This window comes from Plecotus auritus, assembly GCF_963455305.1.
Source record: "Plecotus auritus genome assembly, chromosome: 6".
In the NCBI taxonomy this organism is placed as follows: Eukaryota; Metazoa; Chordata; class Mammalia; order Chiroptera; family Vespertilionidae; genus Plecotus; species Plecotus auritus.
The window spans coordinates 6,434,679-6,461,662 of record NC_137773.1 but is presented as its reverse complement, the minus strand read 5'-3'; the positions used below and the strand labels follow the sequence as shown (position 1 = coordinate 6,461,662).

Genomic DNA, 26,984 nt, shown 5'->3' with positions numbered 1-26,984 from the left:
GTGCATACGTTCTTTCTGATTGGTGTTTCGGGTTTCTTAGGATATATTCCTAGAAGCGGAACCCGGACTTCTTAAATAACAGTGTGAGGGCTCAAGTCTGCCAGCCTGGCTCAAATCGTTGCTTGGCCTTGTCTCTGCTGTGTAACCTTGGACAAGTTACTTAACCTCTCTGGGCCTCAGCTACCGCACAAGTAAGATGGGAAGAAAACAACCAACAAGACAGGCCCTCCTTCCTGAGGGTGTAGGGCAGGGCCAGCAGGGGAGCCCAGCCCTCTGACCTCTCGTCTGCATTTGCAGACCTGGCCCTGTGCCCCGGGAGGTCTCCCTCGCCACCAGCCTCCTGTCAGTGTAGGAAGTCCCCTGGTCCAGAGCTGGTCACAGGGAGGGAGAAGGGAGGCATGGACTGTTTCCTTTCTGAGGGCAGGGGCTGGCTCCGTATTCTTTGCTGGCTCCGTATGCTCCGTATTTTTTGCTGGGCGGGTGTCCCCACTCGAAAGGCCCATGGCCGGGCACTCCGGGACGGGCAGTGGCAGGGCCCTGCCAGTGTGGGCCCGGCTAGGGGAGAGCTTCTGGGCCTCAGAAAGTAATAGAGTAATGGAGGCCCACTGTCCGCACTGTGGGCCTGAGTATGGCCGTTTGTGATGGACCCTCAGTGAGTAAGCGGGCCCTCTGGCTTTTGTCAGGCTTGCTGGGAGGGGCCGGGAGCTGTCCGGATATCATTTGCTGTGACATCGAAGTGGCATAAGGCCTCAGGCCCATTTAAAAGGCTGCTTTGCCAAGGATGGGGCCAAGGACAGATCTCCTGTGGGTCATAGAACAAAAAAACTCCCAGGATCCCAGGGATTCTGGCTCATTGGACGACCTCCCTCTCTGTGCCTCAGTTTACCGTCCTGGGTATGAGCGAGGTAAGTTAGGTGGCTTCTGTGGTGCTTGCATGCATGGACTTTGGACAGGAGAGACCTAGATTTGAATCGTGTCTGTGTTGCTGAGCAGCTATGCAGCAAATCTCTTAACCTTCAACCCTCTGCACCTTGGTTTTCCCATCTGTAAAACGGGTAACCCTTTCAAGGATTATTGCGAGGGCTAAATGGGATAATGCACAGGGAGCAGCTAGCACGTAGCTGACCCTCAGTAAGTAATGGAGTAATGACGATGGCCCAGTGGACTCTAAGTTAGGTTCATAATACGCTACAGGTTCCAAAGAATGCTAGCAGGACACGCTCCTGTGTCAGCACCATCAGGCCCCCAGTCTGAGGCTTTGGACCTAGGTCTGCATTGAATCTTCACTGCACCACTTGCAGGCTGTGTGGCCTGGGGCAAGGTCCTTGACCGCTCTGAGTTCCTGCCTCCTCATCATGGGAAATGAGCAGCAGACTACCACTGCGGTCCCTGTTGGGAGGAGTAACTGAAGCTGGTCTCGGACCGGCTGAGCCGCAGGCACTCAGAGACGGTGCTTCTCCATATGAGCGCTCAGCAAACACTCGTGGGACGCCCGCGGCCTGGCTGGCCCTGGACTGGGTCTGGGGGCATAAAGAAGACATCCAAGGCTTCAGCTCTGTCCTCAAAGTGTTCTCTGGGAAGGGGTGGCCGGCACTTCGAGCAGCTTTATTCAGCACCATCCCCCACCCCTGCCCTCCCACCCACCTCTGCCTTGGCTCCTGTGACCAGTGTGTTCTCTGTTGGGGCTCACAGGGATGCAGAGGCGCTCAGGCTCTGGACCCAGGCCCGCTCCTGCCTTCCTTCACACCTGCCCGGCCCTCAGGAGCCCTGTCTTGAGCAGATTGCCTGAGCCGGTGTGGCTCATCTTTCATATGGGCATCCGGAGAGAACCTCCCTCTTGGGGTTGCTGTGAGGGTGGGTTGTGGTCACCTGGGGATGACTTGGCACAGCGCCCGGCTCATTGTAAGTGTTAAGTAAATGTGAACTGGAGTGACTGGGGGACTGGTGTTTCTGGAGGCCTGCTTGTCCGCCAGCCCCTGGTTCCTGGAGGTCAGTGGGGGCCCTGCGGCACCCGGCACAGGCCTGGCTGCAGGAGGAATTTGCGGTCAGTGCTGGAGGGGAGGGGAACACCTGGATTAAGCACCCCTCTGCACACCTCAGGGTGCCAGGTATGTGGCACAGGGAGTTCAGGGCCTGCCCTGCCCGTGGGGACTTGAGAGTGACCTGAGGGATCTGTGCAGGGGACAGGGTGCCTGTGTCCTCTGATGAAGGGCCCGGAAACCAGACGCTGGGGCAGGAGGACCTGGCTGGGGATGGTGCCCCATTTGCATCTTGAAATAGGAGCGAGCCAGGTGAGGTGGGCGTGCGTGTGCCCATGTGTGTGCGTACCAGCCTCGCAGGCAACGGAACATCCGTACACAGAGCAGGGAGCGTCCTCGTGTGCTCAGGGGACTCCCAGCCAGCTGGGGTATCTGGAGCGTCAAGTCCAGGAATGGGGGTGATGTAGAAAGCCGTGGTGGGCACGGAATGCCGAAATAAGGGCCTGTGTATTACCCTGAAGGAGGGCATGTCTACTCTCCTCACCCAAGATCTGTAAGGGAGAGGGAGTTGAAATGGGGCAGGCGGTGGTGGTGGGGGGGGGAGGGCGGTGAGGGGAGAAAAGGGAAAGAGAGCAGAGGTCTATGGGCCTCTAGGAGTCCTGCCCCCTCCCCCAGGCTGGCCCTAGAGCTGGCCGCCAGCAGCACCCATATTGACGATCTGTACCGAGAAGGCTGATATATGGGGAGAGGGAGCTCCGGCCAGCTGCCTTGGGTGGCAGCACCCCCCACCCCCATGCTGACGGCTCAGCCCTGCCAATCAATACATTGATAGTCCTGGGAGCTTAATGGCCAGGCTGGGGGTGGGGAAGAGCCCTGTGCAGCCTCATGCCGGCTGGGTTGGGTGTGGGGAGTGTAACAGGAGAGGGGGGAGAAGCCCGGGGCTGAGCAGTGGGTGGGGGCATCGAGCTGAGCCAAGCGCAGATTCAGGGGTGGGCCTGGCCTTCCTCCTCTTCTTTCTGTCTGGGGGTGCCAGCTGGGAGGAATGTGGGGGCTCTAGAGCCAGTGATGGGCTCAGATCTTGGCTCTGTCACTCTCTGTATGGCTCGGGCAAGTCCCTTGGCCTGTCTGTCTCCCTTTGTCCTGGGAATGGCAATCAGCAGACCTGCCCAGGTCATGCAAGGAGGAAGGAGACGGTGCCTGGAAAATGCTTAGCTTGGGCCTGGCACTGAGCAAGCGCCCACTGAGTGAGAGCCAGCGCCAGGCTCGCTCTCCACGATGATAATCATCCACGGAGCCCGGGGCTGGCAGCAGCTCCGGCGCCCGCTCCAGGCCGCTCGCTCTCGAGGAAGTTTGGGGAGCTGCATTTTGGGGTGGAGAGTGGGGCTGACTCGATCAGGGACCACTCCTGGAGTATGGGGTGCAGGTCTCACGTTCGAATCTAGAATTTGGAGAAGGCTTGGGCACGGCTGGCACATGCCGCTGCCACTGGAGGAGGCTGGCGGTGGTGGAATGTGGCCGGAAGTCTGTGGGCTGCCCCTCCTGGGACCGGGGAGACCCTCCCTTTTCTGGGCAGGCTGCCTGGAGACAGGGGCACGGCTGGCTTGTATGTGGCCTCAAGGATGGGGACCTGGGCAGGAGGGGCAGTCTGACCCCATCCTGCTCTCTTGGGTGGGGGAGTGAGCCCAAGGCCTTCAGCCAGTCCCTGCCCCAGCAATGGCTTGTGGCCAGAACCAACTACTGTCCTGCTTGGGAGCGAGGGGTGGGTGAGGGGAGAAGGAGATGGAAGCCGGCGAGGGGGGAGTGGTGAGAGCTGGTTTCTAGAATAGACGGAGGGGGAGCTGGATTTGGATCTAGATTTATTTTTTCACCAGTTCTGACTTTGGACAAGGCCTCAGTTACCTCATCTGTAAAATGGAGATGATCATCATATCAAGTCCCAGGGCCACTCCGGGGGAGGATGTCGGATCATTAATTTGGTTCTTAACACAGAGGACGTGCTCAGTGAGTAGGCTGTTTAGAAAACCGAACCAAAGCAGGATAAAGGTTGTGGCTATTGCTATTAGTATACTTTTTTTTTTTTTTTTTTTTTCTGAGATAAATACTGCGAACAGTTCCTGTTCTGCTGGCGGTTGTGTGGTGTGTGTAGGAAGGTGGTGTGGGATGCGGCAGATGTCCGTGGGAGGTGGGTCCGGGGTCCGGGAAGAAACAGAAGCCCCGGGACGTGCCCTCAGGGCTGTGAGTGGGTGGGTGAGGCCGAAATCTTCCGGGGAGCTATGGCGGCTGTTGCCCTGGTGGGAGGGGGGATCTGGGTTGATGTCTGGGAGCTGTACTGGGCTGGGGGCTCACCCCAGCCTCTTTTTATCCCATAGAAGCTCCCCCCAACCTGGCCCCGGCCAGGAGCCTCAGAGAGGAGGCTTGGGAGGTGGGCAGGGGCTAGATGGCAAAGATTGTTCCCACCTGGGGACACACCGGTGGGTGGTTCGGGCCGGTGGGGCGGAGCTCGGAGCAGGGAAACAGCCCGCCTGTGTGTAAGGCTGGGGGTGGGGGGAGAGGGAGGAGGCTGTGGTGGAGGGGGTAGGCCAGCTGCCCATGGGCAGCCCTGGGTCAGGGAGTCAATAGCTAAACGCCCTGATGACTGCACACCTGGAGGGGTGTCCCCAGGAGAGAGCAGTGCTGACTGTTCTAGGAAAGCCGGGAAGACGGGCCGCCTCTCAGGCAGCGAGGCCAGGTGACCTGCCCCCCAGCTAGCAGGAAAGGGGGCGGGGGATTGTCCCTGAGTCGGCTGCTTTGTGTGAGCCCTGCCGGCAGGCCCGGGAGCTCTGTGGCTGGAGAGCTGCCGCCGAGGTCCCATCTGTGCAGTGGGCTCTCCTGGTGCCCACCTCCGTGGGTGGCTGAGGGGATCAGGTGAGGTACCAGGTCTAAAGGCTTCTGAGCAGAGTGCCTGCAACCGAGGAAAGCTGGCCGCGGATGGCTTCCAGCCCCCTGTGGCCCCTGCGTTGGGCCCCCTGCTTGTCGGGGTGGTGAGCGGCGGGCTGATCTGGCCGCCAGGTTCCTCTTGTCCTAGCCACCGTCGTCGAGCATCTATTTGCGGGGTGCCTTCTGGGGGCCGAGCCAGAGGTCCAGGGTGAACCAGACCAGCTGGGCACTGGGGACAATAAGCCACTGCAGTCCCGTCTGGAGGCCCCAACCCGGCCTGGGGTGGGCGGGGCCGGAAAGGCTGCCGGCAGAGGCACCTGAGGGCAGGTGTCAGGTGTGCAGAGGGGGCAGGGTGTCCTGGGCAGAGGACGCGGCCCCCCAAAAGGCCTGGATCCCGCAGAGGTCTTCCCCAGAAGCCCAGGGGCCTCCTGCCCTTTCGGGAGGACAGACTGTTTCCGTGTCAGAGGCCACCCCCGCTGCCTCCTTAGGGATTGATGGGGCCACAGAGTGGGGCTTGAATGGTGGAAGCTGGGCAAGATGGATTATCCCTCCCGCAGCCTGGGGAAGGGCCACCGGATAGCGCCTGCTGACCCCGGGTCACCGCCCGTCTCCGTCCAGCGCGCCAGGGAGAAAATCGGTAATGGGAGGCTGGCTCTGGGCAGGGCAGCTCCCCGCAGGGCCCGGGATGAGGAGATTGGTTTGACCTCTGGTCGATAAGGTCTCCTGTGAGCAGGAGGAGACTTGGAGGGCAGGGAGGGAGGCCGGAGGCCTGCCCCTGGGGGAGGGGACAGGGCCAGCCACCTCGGAAAGGTTGAGGGCCATGGGTGGGAGGTCTTCAGGACACATGCCCACCTGGGGTGGGCCTCCCTCCCTGAGCATCAGGATGTGACACGATTGGGTCCTGGCTGGGAATGGTGATGGGAGCGGGGAGAAGAGGGAGGCTGGGGGAGCTGGCTATGAGGGTTGGTGGAGTGAAGGGTGTGCCTGCTCGGTGGGCCAGCGGCCAGGCGCCACGTCACCAGGCTGTGTGAGTCAGAGCAATGGACTTCCCTTTTCTGAGCCTCAGTTTCTCCATCTGTTAAATGGACATGTTAAGCATTCTCACGCCATAGGGCTGTCCAGACGGTCAAAGGCAGCAGTATCTTTGCAAATTGTATCTGTGCCTCCGAAGGGCCTGTCTTAGGGACAGGGCCTGTGATCTGCTTGTGCCCGCAAGAGGCTTCTGTTTGCGGGCTTCCCGGAGAGCCGGTTCGCGGGCTGCCTGGCCTTATCTCAGTAGTTTCCTACCGAGACTTACTCTGCACCCGGCACTGTGCTAGGACTTCACACGTTTAAAGCCAGCACCCTGTTTCAGACGCGAGGAATCAGGTTAGTAACTTGCCTAGGGTCCCTTAGCTAGGGAGCGCCATGCCCTGGGTTTTGAACCTTGGTCCTGCTCCTGATGGCCCTGGTCGGGTGGGGGGCGGGGGCGGTGGGCAGCAAGACGGGCTGAAAGCTGGGCTTTGGAGCCACGAGGTCTGGGCTGCCGTTGCCTGCTCTGTGACCTTGTCAATTCAGCTTTGGAGCCTCAGTTTCCTCATCTGTAATGTGGGTTCACTCTTCCCATCTAAGGATGGAAGTGAAGGTTAAATGGTGTGGCCCAGCGGAAGTGCCTGGGGGTCCTGGTGGGGTGGAGGATGATGTGCAGGTCAGCTGGGGGACAGAGGCCCCGGGCTGGGCGTGGGGTGTAGCCAGGAGGGAAACACGGTCCCTGACCCTGGCTGCTCACAGCTGAGGGCTGAGACAGCTGCATCCCGGGTCCCAGGAGCTCTGCTGTGGGCTGATTGGGCTGAGGTCCTATGTGCCTCAGCGGAATGAACTGGAACTTTAAGAATTGTTCAGCTTTCTGGTGATTCTGGTGAAGATGAGTTAGGACAGGCGTGTAATTAGAAGGCCGTAGAAAAAACCCGATTTAATGTTAAATGGAATGACAGGACTCTAGATCTTTTCAATGTTAATTTGTTCATTTCTTTTTTTCATTCATTCAACAAATGTTTGCGTTTCTACTGTGCTATACATGCCGGGGATATAGCAGCTAACGGCAAAGAGAGCATTTCAGCTTTCCTGGAGCTGCCAGTCTGGTCGGGGAGGACAGACAAAAACCAGACAAAGAGATGTTATGGCAGGTTGATAAATGTTAGAAAGAAAAACAAAGCACAGCTGAGAGATGGATAGTGACAGAGTGGGGCCTGGCCTCAGAAAAGCTGTCAGGATGTGACATTGGAGCAGAGACCCAAAGGAAGCAGGGAGGCCAGAATGTGAAAATCTGGGGAGAGCATGGACGCAGTGGGAGAGGCCATTGCAAAGGCCCTGGGGCAGGCGTGCGCTCTGGGTTTGACATGCTCTGAGGTGTGACGTGGCTGTCCGTGGAATCGGTGGAGAGGGAGTGATAGGGGATGAAAGCAGTCGGGGTGGGGACTTCCTCTAAATGTGATGGGAAGCCCCGGAGAGTGTCCGGGGAGGATCTCACGAGGGAGGTGAGGCGACTGGGTTTGCTGGAGGATAGACAAGGGGGGGGGCAAGGGTGGGAGCAGGAGCCGGCGAGGATGTGGGAGCAAGTTGTGCAGGTGAGAGACTGTGCTGGCGAAGGGAGACTGGAGAGTAAGAGTTGGCGTAGCCAGAGGCAGCTTCGCGGAGGATGTGGTCAGACATGAACTAAAGCTCCAGGGAGACGGGGCGTTTTGATGGCGGTGCAGAACGAAGGCTTCTCCAGCAGAAGACGGGATGTGGGTAAATGCTTGGTGGTCTGGGCGAGCAGGAGGACCCTCAGGGCATGGGAGGGGCTCACTTAGCATCAGGCTCTGGGGAGAAGTGACGTGCGCGCTGGCCCATTCTTTCCAGGATGAGACTTGTCAATCCTCCCTCCTCCCCGCCAAGGACCCGAACAGCAGTCCTATGCTCCCCATCCCTCTCCCATCTCCATATCCTCACAGTCCCCCGGGATGTGGCCGGAGCAGGGGCTCTGGAATCTGAGACCAAGCACATTGTGTGCCCAAGGTCGAAAGAGAAACCTCCGTTCCACACGTCTTGCTCCGACGGGAGGCTGTGGTGGAAAGATAGTGAGCTTTGCTTCAAACAGACCTCGGCCTGATTCTTATCTTCGCCGCTTCCTGGCATGGCCACCTGGGGCAACTTGCCTCACCTCGCTGCCTCATCTGGGAAATGGGGGTGGCAACGGGGCAGCTATGAGTGTGTGCTGAGGCCTGGCCCAGAGCTGGCGTAGGAGAGGCCCTGGCATGCAGGGGACCCCGGACTCCCACGGGTCTCACCGTCGCCCCTTTCCCTGCCCAGGTGCTGGCGGCCGAGGAGAACGTGGACTTCCGGATCCACGTGGAGAACCAGACGCGGGCTCGGGACGATGTGAGCCGTAAGCAGCTGCGGCTGTACCAGCTCTACAGCCGGACCAGCGGGAAGCACATCCAGGTCCTGGGCCGCAGGATCAGCGCCCGTGGCGAGGACGGGGACAAGTATGGTAGGTGCCCACCCCCTCCTGCCCCCGCGGGCACAGGCTTTCCCAGTCAGAGACCTCAGGTTCCAATCCCAGCTCTCCCGGTCTTGGCCGTGTGATCTTGCCCCTGACACGGAGCCTTGCTGGGCCTCGGTGTCCGCAGCTGTGAAGTGGGGATACAGTGGTGCAGCCCTGAGAGCCTCGTGGGGAGAACTAACGGGAGAGGGGAATAAACAGTGCCTTTGCCGGTAAAGCCCCATCCGTGGCTTGCTTGGGGATGGCCTAGAGCAGGTGGCGGTTCCCCACGGCATTGCTTCCCTAGCCCTAGGTTCTGAGGCTCAGAGGGGTGGGAGCCTCTGGGAAATGCTTTTTGGATGCCGGTGGTGGTGAGAAACAGCCTGGTGTGTGTGTGTGTGTGTGTGTGTGTGTGTGTGTGTGTGTGTGTGTGTGTGTGAGCTTGCGTACCTGCGAGACACGGGGACAGTACCTTGAGCCACCTTGGGCCACCGTCCTCTTAACTTGGCCTTGACCCTGGAATTCGTTGTTTGCCTTTGTAGAAGGGTTGGGAGGAGTAAGACACGCTGACTCCCTTCTCTGCCCAAGCCCCCAGCCCACAGAGACCCTCAGCAGTGAATGAAACGGACAGCATCCAACTTCCCAGAGCTTGGAGGGGATTTGGGGATAGATGCTGAGCAAATACCCCACCATGCCTCCCCATTCCTGCCTTCTCAGGCCAGGTTCTGGGAGCTGTTAGGCTGGGAAGTGGGGGCTGGGGCTGGGGCTGGGGTAGCTGAGGCTAGGGGCTGGGGCTGGAGCTGGGGTTGGGGCTGGGGTAGCTGAGGCTAGGGGCTGGGGCTGGGGCTGGGGCTGGGGTTGGGGCTGGGGTATCTGAGGCTAGGGACTGGGGCTGGGGCTGGGGTTGGGGCTGGGGCTGGGGTAGCTGAAGCTAGGGGCTGGGGCTGGGGCTGGGGTTGGGGCTGGGGTATCTGAGGCTAGGGACTGGGGCTGGGGCTGGGGTTGGGGCTGGGGCTGGGGTAGCTGAAGCTAGGGGCTGGGGCTGGAGCTGGGGTTGGGGCTGGGGTAGCTGAGGCTAGGGGCTGGGGCTGGGGCTGGGGCTGGGGTTGGGGCTGGGGTAGCTGAGGCTAGGGGCTGGGGCTGGGGCTGGGGCTGGGGTTGGGGCTGGGGTAGCTGAGGCTAGGGACTGGGGCTGGGGCTGGGGTTGGGGCTGGGGCTGGGGTAGCTGAGGCTAGGGACTGGGGCTGGGGCTGGGGTTGGGGCTGGGGCTGGGGTAGCTGAGGCTAGGGGCTGGGGCTGGGGCTGGGGTTGGGGCTGGGGTAGCTGAGGCTAGGGGCTGGGGCTGGGGCTGGGGTTGGGGCTGGGGTAGCTGAGGCTAGGGGCTGGGGCTGGGGCTGGGGTTGGGGCTGGGGTAGCTGAGGCTAGGGGCTGGGGCTGGGGCTGGGGCTGGGGTTGGGGTAGCTGAGGCTATGGGTTGGGGCTGGGGTTGGGGCTGGGGCTGGGGCTGGGGCTGGGGCTGGGGTTGGGGTAGCTGAGGCTAGGGGCTGGGGCTGGGGTTGGGGCTGGGGCTGGGGCTGGGGCTGGGGCTGGGGTTGGGGTAGCTGAGGCTAGGGGCTGGGGCTGGGGTTGGGGCTGGGGCTGGGGCTGGGATAGGGGTAGCTGAGGCTAGGGGCTGGGGCTGGGGTTGGGGCTGGGGCTGGGGCTGGGGCTGGGGCCGGCTCTCGTGTGTGTGCTGGGGGCCTGCCAGCTCCGGCTTTTTTCTGGGATGATGCCCCGCCGGCCCCTGCCCATTGCAGTCAAGACGTGACAACAAGACAAATAATTTCTTGGACCTTTTATCTTGGACACCATTTATTTTCCCGCAGCCCCAGGGCAGGACTGACCTTGTGGTAGGGCCCTAGTGTGGCAGCTGCACCGCCACTGGGGGCTGGGCCCGGCCGGGCCGGGCAGGGCTGGGCCACCCTGGCTGGGCTTCTCCAGGCCAGCTGCCTCCCTCCCTCTCCCTGCCCATCACTCTTTCCTGCCTCCCTTCCCCTTCCTCCCGCTTTCCCTCCTTCCTGTCTCAGCCTGGCTGCTTCTCCTCTCATCCAGGTGTCTCTCTTTCTGGGTCCTTCTCCCTCCCTCCTGGTCGTCATCCCTTCCCCTCTTTGTGTCTGGTCCTCTCTGCCTGCCCCCTCCCCACCATCTCTGTCCTTTCTGCCTCCTTCCCTGGACCACAGCTCTCGCCCCTGGTCCCCACCTCTCCCAGGCCCTCTGCTGCTGCCTCTGCGGGGCCTCCGTCCCTCCGTGCCCCCCTCCTGGACGTCTGGCTGTGCTGGGCAGACCCAGGTGGCGCTTTTCCCTGGGAGCTGCTGTCCAGTTGCTGCCAGGGAAGGGGCAGCTGGCTGGCCCGGGCGGGAGGGAGGTGCCCTCCTGGGGAGTCCCCGCAGCTCTGGCTGGCCCCTCCAGGCTGGGAGAGTACAGGGGGGACAGACTTTGGTCTGAACCATCTGTCCACGCCCTGAGACAGGAGGCAGGAACTCGGGAGGGAGAGGCGCCTGGGCAAATAGCGGGCCCTTCACTCCAGAAGCCACTTGCCCTCATGTTTCCCCTGCCCCCGGGGGAATCTCACCTGCTGTGTGACTCCAGGCAAGCCCTTTGCCTTCTCTGGGCCTCAGCGTCCCTTCTGGACACCACCAGGGTGGCTAGAGCAGTGACCCGCGTGGGAATCGCTGAGGGCTCTGGCTCAGCGTGACGTTGGCTCAGTGGGTCTGGTGGGGCCCAGGTTCTGCTTTCCCTACCAGGCCCAGGCGGTTCTGATCCTGCACTTGGGAGACCCGGGGCCCAGCCCCTATTGGCTGCTTCTCTGGCTCCATGACCTCTAGCGTTAATAATTCCCTCTCCAGGAATATGTTTCACCGCCCCCCCCCCCCCCCCCCAGCACCCAGGGCAGCACGGGGCACTGAGGCTGCTCCATTTAAATGTCGCATTAGAAACGCAGATGAGGGGACGGGACCCCATCTGTGAACCCCAGGAGAGGAAGTGAGACAATGGAGCCAATTGAGGCTTCCAATCTAGATAATCAATACAAATATTATTGAGAGGGTGATTTATGTGGCCAAGCCACGCCAGGAGAACGGAGCTGCGCTGGGGGCCTGCCCTACCTGTGGGGGAGGGGCAGCCGTAGTCCCTGGCCAGGGGACCCCGGATGGTCCACGAATTCGCTCCCTCCATCTCAGGGCTTGGCCCAGTGATGCCCTCTGAGGCGCGCGTTCACACACGGTTAGAGCGCAGCCTGCGAGTTTCAGTGACTATCAGGCATGACCAGGATCCTATGCATGCCTGCAATCTGGAATCCCCACGAACACTCAGGATCTCAGAGTCCATGCTAGACTCCGTGGGCAGGCACGGGGTGCAGGCGCTCTCGGCCTGCTTTAGGGCAGTGAGCAGCCTGGTGACATCTGCGGGAAGTCGGTGGGTCTCCCGTGGCCCCCGGCTCCGTGGACTTCCCTTCCAGGGGCCTGGGTCGTGGGGTCCCCATGCTGTACTCACTCCCCTGACCAGATCTGGCCATTTCTGCCCTTCTCGCTGGGGTTTGAGCCTTGGGTGCTCCTGAGGGCTCCCCACCTTCCAGGGTCAGCTTGAAGGTGACCCTCGGGGGACCCCTCCTCCCTCAAGGGCATTTGGAAGTGGGGCTAGGAGGGATGGGCCCTGACCTTTGGCTCTGTGGGCTTCTCTGCCCCTAGACCTCTGCCCGAAGAAAGTGAGGTCACGGTGAAGACCTTCGCTGCCCGCCTTTGGTGTCCGCACACTCATTCCCCAGGAAGGGGTCTGGTGTCGGGGAGCAGGGAGGGGTGGGTAGACAGACTGAGACCAAGACCTCTGCGTTAGTCAGCCTGGGTTTGAGTCCTGCCTGGGTTTGAACTCCGTCACTGTGTGACCTTGGGACTCAGTTTTCTGACCTGTAAAATGGGGCTGGCTTGTGTGGCTCCTCAGGAAGGTATGCGGGGAGGGCCAGGCTTTGGCTGAGCTGGTGATGGGAGTGGCAGGGGGTACTCTAGTCCCCATCACCCTCATTCTGGCACCTGCGGGAGGGCCGTTTGAGCAAGGAGCTGGGTCCCCTGGGCTGGCTGGTGTGGCTGAGGCAGCAGAGACCCCCCTCTGAGCCCCACGCCCAGTGCTCATGCTGCATGCGCAGCCAAATGCAAGGCGGTGGCTGCTCCCCGAGGCCCTCCTCTCACTTCGAATGCATCCAGGTCAGGGCAGCCTGGCTCGTGGCGGCCGCTCACCCCCCGCAGATGTCACCAGGCTCTCGGCCCGTCCGCGCTCTCTCTGCTCCATCCTGCGGCTCCTGGGCGTGCTGCACGTGTTCCCGGCTGGGAGCCTTGGTGCTGGCTGTCCCCTCGACCTGAGAACGCTCCTCTCCAGACCCCCTCATGGCTTCTGTTCAGCTGTCCCCTTACAGAGCGTGCCTGCCCCTGTCCCCGCTCGGTAACGTTTCTCGTGCGAGCACTCACCGCTACCTGACATTCTGTTACGCGTTTAGTTGTTCGCTCTCTGCCTCTCCCGTTACAATGCGGGCTCATTGAGGGTAAGGTTTTTGTCTGTTTTGTCCACTGCTGTGTCCCCAGGCGCAGAGCCAGCCATAAACAGGTGCCCAGTAAATGCCCGAGCCAGTGCACGGATGGCTCACGTGTGCTTCTGGGAGTGCTGAGGGCAAGGCTCCCCGCTAGGGCAAATGCTCTGCACACAGTAGGTCCTCCCAGCCAGTCAGCCTCTTACTGTGCATCAGATTCGGCTTCCCCTCGGGGCTCTCCCAGCTGGGAGGGGCACTTATTCTCAGTCTAAACCCGTGCCCTCTGAGCGCGTGTCCCACAGATTCTGTCCCCAGAGGAGTGGCCACCCACACCTCGCTGACTCCACAGCTGAAATGGCCAATTAGAGCCACAGTGAGGATTAAACAGAGCCCCGGATCAATCCTATTGATTCTTCCCCTCTTCCTTCCCGGCGAGCCCACGTGGCCTGCCAGCCTCCTCGGGGACTTGGGGAGAAGGAGAGCCATGGGCATCTTTGAGAAAGGCCATCGCGTGTGATGCTGAAACATCCCCAGAAAGGATCCCTTCTCCCCTGCCCCGTCCCTCCCCCTTCCTCTCGGCCCGGTCCCCCTGCGGCGCCGAGGAAGGGAGCTCTGATTCCTAGGCCCGCACAGTGCCTTTGTGGCAAGGACAGTTCCTCGCTGCGGGACTACATGACACCTGGAGAGCGGCCAGCAGCTCTGTCAGCATCGGAAGGTAGCGGCCAGCCTGCTGCCGGCCGCCCTGCGCTGGGCCACGTGCCTCTCCTGGCTCCTGGCTCCCCCGGGGTGCTCACGGGTCTTGGGGTTTACGCTGAGGCTTGGCGGGTGGAGGTGGGAAGAAACCCATTCCGGCTCCCTCTCGCTGGCTCCTGTTTTTCTGTGTCTCTCTTTGTACGTGTCCCTCTGCTTCTCCCTTCAAACCAAAGTCTTCAAACTAAAGATTGCCGCTAGGGAATCCCAATGGAATCAGCCAACCAGTCACCCAAACAATCAGTGTCACTTCTCTGTTCTGGGCCATCCCAGGCCTGCTGCCTGTCTGTCCCCCTCTGCCTACCTCGGACTCTGTCTCAGACCAGCTCTGGAGCGAATACTCTGCCAGTGTTCAAATCCTGGCCCTACTGTGTGACTCTGGCAAGTAACTACTCAGTGCCTCAGTTTTTTCGTTTGTAAAATGGGCATAACAGTGCACACCCCTTAAGGTTGTGAGGAACTAGTGAGACATTCCACAGTCAGGCCCCAAGCACAGCGCCCGGCGGAGGGTAAATGCTTAAGTAAGTATTAGCCGCTATTTAAAAAATTACCACTGTTACTCCATCCACTTCGGAGAAACGGGGGGGGGGGGGGGGGGGTGTGAGGGGTGCGGGGGGAGGCAGTGTGTGTTTATAGAAAGGGCTTTCTCGCCAGTTCCTTCTCCTCCTACTCTTCCCTTTTCTGCTTTCCTCTCTGGATGCTGCAGAGGGGAGCTCCTGGCCCCAGCCACAGGCAGGTGCTGGGCCCCCGCGCTGTGCGGAGCCTGCTGAGACTGCTTTATGGGGTCCCCTATCCGGCACTCACTCCCCTGACCACATCTGGCTATTTCTGCCCCTCTCGCTGGGGTTTGAGCCTTAGGTGCTCCTGAGGGCTCCCCACCTTCCAGGGTCAGCTTGAAGGTGACCCTCGCAGGAAGCAGGGACCCCTCCTCCCTCAAGGGCATTTGGAAGCGGGGCTGGGAGGGATGGGCCCTGACCTTTGGCTCTGTGGGCTTCTCTGCCCCTAGACCTCTGCCCGAAGAAAGTGAGGTCATGGCGAAGACCTTCGCTGCCCGCCTTTGGTGTCCGCACACTCATTCTCCAGGAAGGGGTCTGGTGTCGGGGAGCAGGGAGGGGTGGGTAGACAGACTGAGACCAAGACCTCTGCGTGAGTCAGCCTGGGTTTGAGTCCTGCTTGGGTTTGAACTCCGTCACTCTGTGACCTTGGGACTCAGTTTTCTGACCTGTAAAATGGGGATGATGATAATAGTTCTAACCTCATGGGATGGTGGTGAGGATTAAGTGAGACAATGCATGTTAGGTTGTTATCACAGTGCCCAGCACATCATAAGCGCTAAATGAATGTAATTACTGACCCTTCCTAAAGAAGCAGAACGGAACAGGGCCTTGCAGGTCATTTAGTCCTGGCCCAGAGAGGGACAGGGTGTTACCCTTTGTCACAGAGCAAGTCAGAATATGCGATGGTCGCCCCGAGGCTAGGGATGGGTGGCTGGGAGCTCAGAGACCAGGGAGTGGCAGGACAGAGCCCACCGGTGGGGAGCAGAGGGGCCAAGGGCGGCGGCTGTGGGATCGGAGCCTGGGGCTGAACCTCTGCCCGGCTCTGCCCAGCTGTGCCTTGGGCAAGTCCCTTCACCTCCCTGAATCTCATGTTCTTTTTTTTTTTTTTTTTTTTTTAATATATTTTATTGATTTTTTACAGAGAGGAAGGGAGAGGGAGAGAGAGTTAGAAACATCAATGAGAGAGAAACATCGATCAGCTGCCTCCTGCACAACCCCTACTGGGGATGTGCCCGCAACCAAGGTACATGTCCTTGACCGGAATCGAACCTGGGACCCTTCAGTCCACAGGCCGACGCTCTATCCACTGAGCCAAACCAGCTAGGACTGAATCTCATGTTCTTAATGTTCCTCAGACCTCCCTCACCAGCGGATCGATGCACTTAGTAAGCCTGACCGATTGGTCGTTTCTTGGCAGCCAGGGATGGGCTAGTGCTGGAGATCACAGCGGTGAATGAGGCAGGTCAGGTCCTGCCCGCATGGAGCGCACCTTCGGTGAAGAGAGACAGACAATAAGGAAGGTAGCAAATAAGACAACTGGAGAAGAGTTCTGAGGACAGTGGAGCAGGGGACGGGTGGTGCTGGATCGGGGAGGCTAGTCAGACATTGGACAGCATGGCCAGGAGGCTTCTCTGAGGAGGTGACATCTGAGATAAGTCACCAGGGGAAGCTCTGGGCAAAGCATTCTCCAGTGAGAGGGCACAGCGAGGGCAAAGGTCCTGGGGCTCTCGTGTGCTGGATGTGTTCGAGAGGAGCAGCAAGGGGGCTGGTTGGCTGGAGGGCTGTGGGTAGGGGCAGGAGGTGGGACGGTCAGCAGGCACAAGATCACGCACCCTTATGGGTCCCTGTGAAGGGGCTGGATTTTCAGTGGGTCAGAGATTCCCAAGGAGCCTTTCAGCAAGGATCCCCCTGGCTGAAGTGGAGAGGGGAGACTGGCGAGGGGCAGGAGTGGCAGAGGGAGGAGGCTGTTGAATTGTGAAGACTGGAGGGGCTGCCAGGGTGGTGAGGAGGGGAGTGAGATAATGTCATCGCCTCCTCCCGCCTGGCCCGGTACAGGCCTGAGAACAGAACTGAGCCGCGAGGAGGGGTCTCGTCCAGCTGCATCTTGGGGCCTTGGGGCTTGGGGCTTGGATCATGGAGGGAGGGGCGTGGATGCTGAAGACCAGGCAGGCTCTGGGGAAAACCTGGCCTGGGTGGGTGGGGTCTCTCTCTCTCTCTTCCCCCCGCTCTCTCTCTTTCTGAGAACTGCTGCTGCTATTACTCCCCAAAGACTTTACATAATTCTGGCCCGGCTCCCTCCTCATTATGTCATGCGCCCAGTGGAGTCTAGGCCAGTCCATGGCTTGCTGCGGTTGGGGGAGAACAGACTTCTGGCTCCCCTGGCCCGGCAGCCGGCACAGACCCTTCCCACACTGGGGTGGGGGCGGCTAGGCTTTGGGGGGGCGGAGGGTGGAGGTGCAGTCCAGCCCCGGCCCCAGGCCCTTCGGATGCTCCCGCAAAGGCCAGGGCTGCCTGCGGGGGGCTGGGCCGTGGCTGATGTGTGGGGGAGGGCTGTGCTTGGAGCTGGTCTCCCTGAGCTGGGGTCCTCCCGGGAGGACCCAGCAGAAGGAGGCAGGCAGACCTGGAGTCAGCCCTCCCTGCTGGGTTACTTCTGCGCTCCTCAGCTCCCTCCACTATACAATGGGGACAAAAATACTCAGGCTTGTGGGGATGTGTGACTTCAGAACGGGCAGCAGTAGGAGCTGTCTGTCTCGCCGTGGGAGCTGCTTAGGGTTGCCTGCACCCCAGCCCTGTGGCCTCACCTCCTTCTTCGTGTCCCATCCCTGCCCCTGTCCTAGGGCCTGCCCCCAGTCTCAGAGAGTCAGGAGAGGGTTGAGCCCCCAACTTGCACAGGAAAGGAAACGGAGGCTCACAGGGAGGGGTGGCGGTCACGCAGCCCCGGATGGCAACACCGGAAAGGGAATCGGACCCCATAAGTCCCAGCCCAAGGCCTTGTCTGATGTGTGGGGTGCCGGTGACCCCCGAGGGTGCCGAGTAAGTTCAGGTCGGAGGCAGGTTGTGGTCCGCCTCCACTCTTTTGCACACCTGATTTTTCACAATGTATGCATGTTTTTCTTTTGGGAAAACAGTTCTGTTTTGCGGTTATTAGGACACTTGAACAACAGGTACCGAGTTGCCCCCACCCCTGCCCTGAGGATAGGCGCCAGGCCCTGCACAGCATCATTCTGTGTAGTCCTCACCGCAACTATTAAAGATCAGAAACGGTTCCCCCCATTTTACAGGCGAGGAAACTGAGGCCCAAGGTCATACAAATGGGCTAGGGATTTCGGCTCAGGTCTGTGTGCTCTCCAAAGCGCTCACCTTCCCTGACACGCTGCCTCCTTCCGAAGCTCCTGGGATTACAGACCCTCCTGACCCCACAGCCCATCCACAGGGGGCCTGAGCCACGAGGGAGGCAGAGAGCACGCCCGGGGCTGCTGGCATGTTTGGGCCTGGGTCCCAGAGACCGAACTTCCGGGGGAGTGATAGGGCATTGGAAGTGGGGAGCAGCGAGGCCCTGTCACCCCTCTCTCTGTGTTGGTGAATGTTTTTGACTCGGTGTTTACTAGGGATGGGGGAAGGTGGAGAGAAGAATGTGCCCTCCCCCTTGTTTCTAGAATTACTAAATTCTTGTTAGATCTTTAAATTTTATGTAAATTCTTCTTTTTTTCCGTGGAAAGGTGGGTATCATATTTTAATTAGTAGTGGTGTCAAAGGAGGGCTAGATTAATTATTGGAAATCCTGCTTTCCAGATGGTTTTCATTTTCACAGCAGGGCACCAGGGTATATATTTTTAATTTTTTTTAATTAAAATCATACCTCGTGTATTTTAGGGCCACCAAGGTCCGCTCTTTGTGGCTCCAAGGATACTGTATGGAGGGCTATGATTTTTGTTATGGAGAAGCAAGTCCCCTGTCACTGAAATTAAAATTTTGTGGCTGAGGGAGGGGCAGGTGCTAGGAAGCAAAGGGTCAGAGATGGGAGGGTGAGAATGGGAGGGTCACAGGCAGAGAAGGCAAGGAGGGGGCGGCCGGGGATTCGGGACCGGCGAGGAGAGAGCCCTCAGAGAGTGTGCGTGGCCTACCGACGTCACACAGGACCCTACGGGGAGAAAATGGACTGGCAGAGGACCAGGGAGGGAGGGAGGGGTCTGGACACAGCAGGCCTAACAAGGGGCAGGTAGCCTTTGACCTTCAGGGCTTTGGAGGCTCAGTTCTGGAGACCCCCACCCTGAGGAGCTTGGGTAGTTTAGGGTGCGGTCTCCTACTCAGGACCAGGGGCCATTGGTCCTGATTGGGACTTCTGGGCTCCTAGGTGATGGCCTTGACTGAGGAAAGTGAAGTTCTGCAGATGGCCTCCCCTCCCCGGGCCTTCCCCACTTCAAGTGGCAAAGGTGCGGAGGCAGGAGGGGACACTAACATGTCTTCCTGATGTTTTCCCTGGAGGAAGGAGCCTCTGACGTCCCCCAGGGCAGGATATGTGCGTGCGTGTGCAGTGCGTGTGCAATGTGTGTGCAGTGCGTGCATGAGCGTGTGTGTGCCACGAGAACTCACATACATTTGTCTGTGCCCTTATCCCAGAGACTGCTACTTCTGATGTGTGGGGTTATTTGTGTGACTCTCTGCCCTGCTCTGGGGAATGGAGCTGAGGGGCTGGGGAGCTGGGTGGTGAGGGGAGAAGACACCCTGGTATTTAGCCACAAGGGGCAGAACTCCCCGCTGGCTGGAGCCATCTGGGCCCCAAGTGGAGTCAAGAGAGGCTGGGGGTGGGGAACAGGTGGGGACGGGTTCCCTCTCCCTGCCTGAAGGGTGCTCTAGGGGGAGCCGGCAGAGGCCTCTCCCAGGCCTGGTTTCAGGGATGTGGGGGTGTCCAGGACAGGGTCAGCGATCCTGCTGCTGAGTCTTTAGGCCAAGCCTTTGCCCTGGTAAAAAAGCGTGTCTTTTTTCTGCTTCTGCCTTTCGAAGCCCAGCTCCTAGTGGAGACAGATACCTTCGGCAGTCAAGTCCGGATCAAGGGCAAGGAGACGGGGTTCTACCTGTGCATGAACCGGAAAGGCAAGCTGGTGGGGAAGGTGAGTGACGGTCAGCAATTCCGGGCACTGGGGCAGGTCCTCCCTGGCAGCTCTGGGGAGCTGGAACAGTGTGCCCAGGCCATGGTGCCCCAGAGGAAACAGGCCCCGGGGAGTATGGGTGAGACTCCCACTTCCACCCCTCCTTTTGCCCCTGCTTCTCTGCGCCACTCATGCTTCGGGGAGAAGGCAGGGCCCTGATCGCTCCTGGGGGATGGGGAGCTCTGGCTGGCTGGAGAGGGGGGTGAGTCCCCTCTGGAGGGGGCTCTGGGGCTCCCCGCCCGCAGGTACCTGCTGTCTGGGAACAGGGAGGCGGTGGCTGGCCGAGGGCTGGGCTGCAGTGATGTTTTAACAATCGCCAGGCTCCGGAACCCAGCCGCCGCGTCAGCGCCGGGCCTCACGGTTCTAGCATTTCAGGGAGATTTTATTACTTTGGAACGGGCAAGAGAGCTGCATGTAACAAATTAGGGCAGGGGTGGGGGTGCGGCTGGGTGGACCCACGTGCCAGGCCTCTGAGCCTCCGCCGATGCCGCTTCTCAGCGTCCCCCCTTTCCTCTGGCTGTGCTGGTTTGTGACGCTCACACGCTCGCTGCCTGTGGGTGCTGCAGGGAAGCTGGTACTGGCAGTACCTCTGTGTGGGGTCACGCCTGCGTCCCCTTCTTTCTGCAGGGACCCTCCTTACCCCAGTGTCCAGCTTGGATAATGGGGGGGGGGTCTTCTGCTGCAGGTGGAGTGGGGGTGCGGTGGAGAGTGGACCCAGATGCCAAGGAGGATGGCGTCCCCTGCTTGTGGGCAGGGCCCTGGCTGATGATTTACATTTATTACACCTAGTTGGGGGTTACCCAAGTCTTGTATAAGCCATGCATTTATTTATTTATTTAAAAAACCTTTATTGTTGAAAGTATTACTTATGTCTTCCCCTCCCCTCCATCGACTCCTTCTAGCCCACCCCTGCCCTAAGCCATGTTTTTTATTTCCTGAATCTCCCAACTCATCCCTCTTGCTGTCCACCATACCCAAGTGGCCGGGAACAGGCACTGTGCTTGTTGTTAATAACAACGGTGCCACCAGCGCCGTTAACTGAGCACCTGCTTTCTGCCAGGCCCCGAGCAGGCGCGCTGCCGAATGATCCCGCCATCCCCGCTTGGCCGATGCCACAGGGGCCCCAGGCCCTGGCCCCAGGCCCCTCACCAGAGCTGGGCGGGATGCCGAGCCCAGTTGGGAGGCAAAGATTCCAGCCGCGCCGCCCACACCGACTTCAGCTTCTCAAAGGGCAAACAGAGTAATCGCAATCGCGGCTCGGACGCCTAGTGGCTTCAATTAGTGATTCACTTTCCACGTGTCCGGAGGCCCGCGGCCCACGAGCGAGGGGTCCCGGGCAGGGGCGGGGGCGGCGGCCCACGTCAGCGCTTTGTTCTCCTGCCCGCCCGGGCCGCTGCCTCCCAGGCCCAACCTGCTCGCAGGCGAGGCTCGGCCTTCTTTTTTTTCCTCTTGGAAGGAGGGGTGCGCGGCGGCCTGCTGTATCCAGTGCCCGCGTGCCCCTCCTCCCGTCTGTGCGGTTCCCGGCATCTTGACCCCAGGAGGGCCCTCGTGGGGTCAAAAGAGCAGCCCCGTCCCCTCGGGCCGTTCCGCCGCCCTCGCCCGCCCGCCGGCTGGCCGCTGAGTCACCGCTTCCATAGGAGCCGGCTCCGATTTCCTGCCCCCTCTCCCTCTCTCCCGTCATTAATATTGGGGACGGTTCAGCTGGAGGCGAGGCGAGCTCAGCAGGTCCAGGAGGACTGCCCCTCGCTGGGGCCCCCCATCATCTCCTTCCAGGCTTCTGTCTTCTGGGCTGGCCTGGGGGGCTCCAAGGGCGCCCCCAAATCCACCTGTCCCAACTTTGCCAGGGGCAGGTCCCCTGTTGGCCTCGGCTCAGACCAGCGCCCCTCACTCTCTCTGGCTTCCCCAGAGGAACCCTGGGCCCCGGGCTGTTCTGCTGTCAGACTCCCCCAGCCAGCCAGGCCTCAGGCCCTGCACTCCCCTCCTTCCCTAGCCCGGCCTCTGGCCTGGCCTCAGACCTTCACAGGGATCATTACCCCAGCTCTCCCTGGGGTCCCTGCTCAGGCTGCAGCGCCAGGCCTGTCCCACTGCCCACCCTCAGCTTTCTAAAGCACCAGGGGTCAGTCTCCCCTGCCCTCCAGCCCAGCCCAGTTCAGAACCTGTCCCTGTGTCCTCACCACCGACTGGAGAAAGGCCGCACTCCTGGACCTCAGACACATGCTATGGACAGGCCTCTGCCAGCCGGCACCCCTGCAGGCTTGGTACACGCGGTACCCTCTCCTGGGGCTGCCTTGCCCTCTGCCCTCTGCCCTCTGCCCTGGGTCCTGGCTCATCCCCAGCAGCCTCTCGCTTCGCTGACCCCTCAGTGACCCGCCCACCTGGGAACCCACAGCCCCCCACACAGCCCTCTGTTGCTTAATCTGCTCACCTGGGAGTGACTTCAGACCTACACGCTTCCGAGGGCCCATTCTGGATCCTCCCCTCTGGGTTCCATTTACCTGCCCCCAAGCCTGCAAGGGCACCAGAGAAATGGAAATATGGTTATTGCTTTCTGAGGAGTCACTCTTACCCTGTAGCCAGAGTTACCCACATCTGGCCAGGGAGTCCAAGTGCTCGGACCTTACTGAGCCTCAGCGTCCTCACCTGTGAAATGGGAATGATAATGCTGGCACTTAGAGGCATTGGCTTATTAAATGTCAGTTCCCTTCCACCCAGTCACTCCTTCCCCCGTGGGCACCCTTGGCCTCAGCGTGGGCTCTGGCTCAATAGGACAGCCTTCTTGGGTGGTCTTGACCCTGGGGGCCAGCTTGGCCACAGCTGGGCACATCACACAGCCTAACACAGCCTTTCTGGGTACTCCAGGCCCTTGGCCATAGCTGCTCTCTCTGCTGCCTTGTACCAGATCTGTGCCCAAGCCCTGCCCGAGCCCCTGCCTGCTCAGGCAGCCCCTCCCCTCCTCTCCTCCTCTGCACCCCACATCCATCTGGCCCAGGAGGTCTGCTTCCTTTCATTCCATAAATAGTTGTTGAGTGCGGTGCATTATGTACTAGGCTTTCCCCCCATCTCTGGAGACAGATGAGAAAAAAAAAGGTGTGTTTTTTTCCTCATCTGTCCCCTCCTGGGTGATCACTCTTTGGGGTAGCACAGGGCCCCAGACTGGGGGAGGAGGGGGTGGGAGGATGGTCCCTGCCCACCACCACATCTCAGTGAAGACTGCTTTGGTTGTGACTGAAACCCAATTCAAACTGCCTTCGGCGAAAAAAAAAGAAAATTCTGCCTATGTAACTGAAAACATCCAGAGGGTTGTTCTAGTTTCAAATAAGCCTGGATCTGGGGGCCAAATGATGTCATCAGGATTCAGTCTTCACATCAGGATTCCAGTTTGGGGAGAAGGAGGCTGGAGGTGGCAGTGGGGGAGATGATCAAATTCCAGATCACCGAGGTTCTGGGATGAGACAGTCACATTCGAATCCTGCTGATGTGCCTTGTCTGAGCCAGTGCAGTCAGTCAGCATTGCTGGGGTGAGCCCAGCCACAGGTGTCTCTGAACCTCAGCAGGCAATAGCGGGGTCACAGAGGTCATCAGGAGCAGGGGCGAGGTCAGCCCAGGTGCGGCTGCGTGGGCGTCTTACCTGTGTCTGAGTTCCTGGTGGGGAATATGTGACCACCACAGGCTCCATGGCCACTCCCAGGGGCTCCCAAACTCTGGGGTGTTGAGAATTTTAGCCCAAAGCCCAGCTCCCCAACCCTCTAAGCCAGTGGGACTCACCACAACATGAGGAACTGTATTGGAGGGTCGCGGCATTAGAAAGGTTGAGAACCACTGCTCTAAGCAAACCCAGGCGTGAGTGAGTACATGTGCTGGGCCCTGCACATCCCTTGCTTCATGCTGAGGTGGCTGTGTGTGCCTGGGGAGGGGAGGTGTTTTGATGGCAGTGCCCACGCGGCCATACCCTCTCTCCTTGTGCGTGTGTCTGGAACTGGACGGAGGAGAAGCGAGCTGCAGTGGCCAATGCAGGTTCAAATCCTGGCCCTGCCGTTTACAAGCTCCACGACCTTGGATAAGCCCTTTTGCCTCTTTGAACTGTTTCCTTCTACCAGGTAGAGTCTGACTTGGTGGGTTAAGAGGATGAAATGAAATAATGGATGTGGAACTGTCTGGCCTGTGGTTGACAATGAATAAATGCTGAATGAATGAGTAGGGAGATGGGGTGGGCCAGGCACAGCGCTCTGTTCCTCTGCCGGCTCTGTCCCCTTCTCGGCACGTCCCCAGGACTATCTGGGGGACATTAGTAAGGGATCCAGGAGGCAGAGTCTATTTTCTTTCAGAGGGAAACCCTTTCCTGTGTCGCTCCCACCATTTCTACCCCAGCAGAACGCCCATCCATTCAACCGCGGGAGCTCTGGGCAGCCCTGTCTGGGGTTAAGGCCTGTGCTGAGCCATGAGAATAGCCGAGCAGCAGTCCCGCCCTCCTGACGCTCTTGGGCTGATGGGCAGGCAGACATGGAATTGCTCTCTTGGGGGGTGGGAGGAGAAATGGGTGCCAAGGCGGGTCTAGAAGATGGAGTATGTGAATCCAATACAGCTTGATGCTTGAATGGAATCTCGAAGGAAGAGGCAGAAATACCCAGGGAGGAAGGCGGCAGTCAGGGAAGGCTTCCCAGAGGAGGCGGCTACTGAACTGAGCCTTGAAGAACGAAAGCCGTTTTCCAGGCAGGCTTTCTAGGGTGGGGAGACAGCATGGCGTGGCTTTTGTTCATTTGCTCTGACTGTTCCATCGAGACCGGCCAAGGGACCTGGACTCAGGTTGGGTAGGCAGCTTCCCGAATTATTCATGGGGGACTCAGAGCCCAGAGGCCACTCCCATCGCCCCCCACCCCCTTGCACATATGCTCTGGCTTCCCTCCCTGCTCAGCCCACCCTTCTGTCTCCTGGGTCCTGCGTGTGTCTCCCAGCCCCGCCCTGCCTGCTCTGCAGCCTCCTCGAAAGATCTCGTCCTCCAGAGAATGTTTTCTTGCCCTGCCTGTCCCTTTCTGCAAAGTTCAGCACTTTGCGGGGCCCAGGCTTGCCCTCCGCTCAAAGGTGAACGTTCCTGGAAGCTCCAGCCTGTTTTCCACTTCAAACAAAAGGCTGGAACTCGTACCTCAGTCTCCACGCACAGCCAGACCGCTGGGCTTCCAACTTGGCCAGGCATCCGTCCGTAACGAGGAGTGGGCCCGGCCTAAATTTGGAGATGTTAGCTGGAAACTCCAGGCTGCTAATTCAGGCCTTCCAGCTCCGTGTTTCCCACTCTTCCACTTCAAGCACCTCGGCTGTCTCGGGTGGAGCCTCGGAGCCTGCCGCCCACCACCTTCGGTCCAGACCAGGCCCAAGGAGGGCAGCCAGGCCATCGAACCACCTGGTCTGCAGCCATAGGTTAGCAGGTCCCTACTGGTGCGCCAGGCTCATAGGAGCACCACTCCGCACATTTCTATGACACAGGGGTCCCTGTGTGGCGAGGCCAGGAATCCGAGGTTTAGAGCGGAATGAACCAACCTGAGGTCACACAAGGAGGCCTTCGAGTTGACTCAGCTCCTGAGTCCCAATCTCGTGCTGCTCGCCCCGCACAGCCTCCCAGCAAGTCCACGCGTCTGCTCGGGAGCCGGAAGTTTCCGAAGCAAGGGTACAGGCTCCGGGGTCTGGCCGCGCTAAAGCTCTAATTCTGGGAGGCTCTTTCCACCGACCATGGAAATGCAGCACCTCCCACATTAAATGGAACTCATCTTCAGCGATGACAGTGGCGTTCAGCGGCAGTCGAGCGGCTGACTTCATGTCAGGTTTCGCGCACGCCTGCCGGGACACCTCCCTCTTGCAGGTGCTAGAACACAGTCTCAGCTGGTTCGGAGGACGTGGGGTAACACTGGCCCACGTAGCCGAGGTAATCGAGTGTCAGGTGCAGCCTGGTCCAGAAGCTCTGGACTTGGCTGCCTCCATGCTGGCTTTGTTGTCCGACAGGGTTTCCCCTCGTGGTGGCCAAACGGTTGCCTCCACTTCAGCCTTACATGTTCCCCGAGTTGACGTCAGCCTATGTTTTTAGCCATTGCTCACGCAGGGGTCCCGAGGAACACGGAATGGCTCTGCCACACGGCCAGCCTTGCACCCATCCCAGGAAATCATGTTGTAAATTGGGGCGACGTCTGGGTTTCTTGTTCTAATAGAGTGGAGGTGGGGGCTCCCAGCTACGGGGTAGGGAGTGGGGAAGGGATGGATTTCTGGGTGACCACAGGAGTCTGTTACATAATTGTAACAGGGGCCAATGCAGCACGTTCACTTCCCAGATCCAGGGAGTGGAATTGCTGCGGCCAGAGCTTGGGTGAGGGCCGCTCTCCTGTGCTGCCCCCCGCACCCGCCCTGCCGTTCTCACCTCCCCCCTCTCTCCCCCTGCAGCCCGACGGCACCAGTAAGGAGTGCGTGTTCATCGAGAAGGTCCTGGAGAACAACTACACGGCCCTGATGTCGGCCAAGTACTCCGGCTGGTACGTGGGCTTCACCAAGAAGGGGCGGCCGAGGAAGGGCCCCAAGACCCGGGAGAACCAGCAGGACGTGCACTTCATGAAGCGCTACCCCAAGGGGCAGGCGGAGCTGCAGAAGCCCTTCAAGTACACCACGGTGACCAAGCGGTCCCGGCGGATCCGCCCCACGCACCCTGGCTAGGCGGCCGCCCCGGCCGTGCCCACAGTCACAGAGAACTGCATCAGAGGAATATTTTTACATGAAATAGAAGGAAGAAGCTCTATTTTTGTACATTGTGTTTCAAAGAAGACAAAAACTGAACCAAAACTCTTGGGGGGAGGGGGGACGATAAGGATTTTATGGTTGACTTGAAACCTCCGATGACAAAGACTCACGTCACGCAAAGGGACTGTTGTCAACACACAGGTGCTTGTCTCTCTCAGAACAGACAACTCTAAACTCGTCCCCGGAGGAGGACTTGAATGAGGAAAACGACACTCTGAGAAACCAAAGTCCTTTTTCCCAAAGGTTCTGAAAGCAAAAGAAAAAGAAGCAAAAAAAAAAAAAAAGAAAAAAAGTAGTAAACCGCCCCCCCTCCCCCAAGGAACTCCCCCTCTTTTCCAATCTCCTGTCCTTGCCCCGAACTCCAACAAAAATCGCTCTCTGGTTTGCAGTCATTTATTTATTGTCCGCTGCAAGCTGTCCCGAGACACCGCGCAGGGAAGGCGTGCCCCTCGGAATTCTCGGCGCCTCGACCTCCGACGACAGACGGCCTCGTCCAATCACGGTGACCCTGCCTTGCTCGCAGCCTGCAGGATGCTGCTATCGACCTTCCGTGACTCACGTGACCTAGCACACCAATGATAAGGGAATATTTTAAAACCAGCTATATTATATATATTATATATATATAAGCTATTTATTTCACCTCTCTGTATATTGCAGTTTCATGAACCAAGTATTACTGCCTCAACCATTAAAAACAATCGACAAATTATTTTAAAAACCCACGGGGCATTGAGTGGTGGCCGGGGGCAGGGCAGCCCTTTCGTGTTTCGTTCTTCTTGGTCTGTGGTCTTTGCACTG

The 26,984-nt window shown here is 59.6% G+C and overlaps 1 protein-coding gene across 1 annotated transcript in view; it reads left to right on the top strand.

Moving 5' to 3' along the window:
* FGF18 (fibroblast growth factor 18) overlaps positions 1–26,437 on the top strand; it is a 32,009-nt gene extending 5,572 nt beyond the window's left edge. The window contains exons 3-5 of the mRNA XM_080673995.1: positions 8,226–8,406; positions 19,264–19,370; positions 25,833–26,437. Of these exons, the coding sequence (XP_080530121.1) occupies positions 8,226–8,406; positions 19,264–19,370; positions 25,833–26,099 (555 nt within the window). The 3' untranslated portion in view covers positions 26,100–26,437. The remainder of the gene's footprint in view (positions 1–8,225; positions 8,407–19,263; positions 19,371–25,832) is intronic.
* Positions 26,438–26,984: the final 547 nt, after the last annotated feature.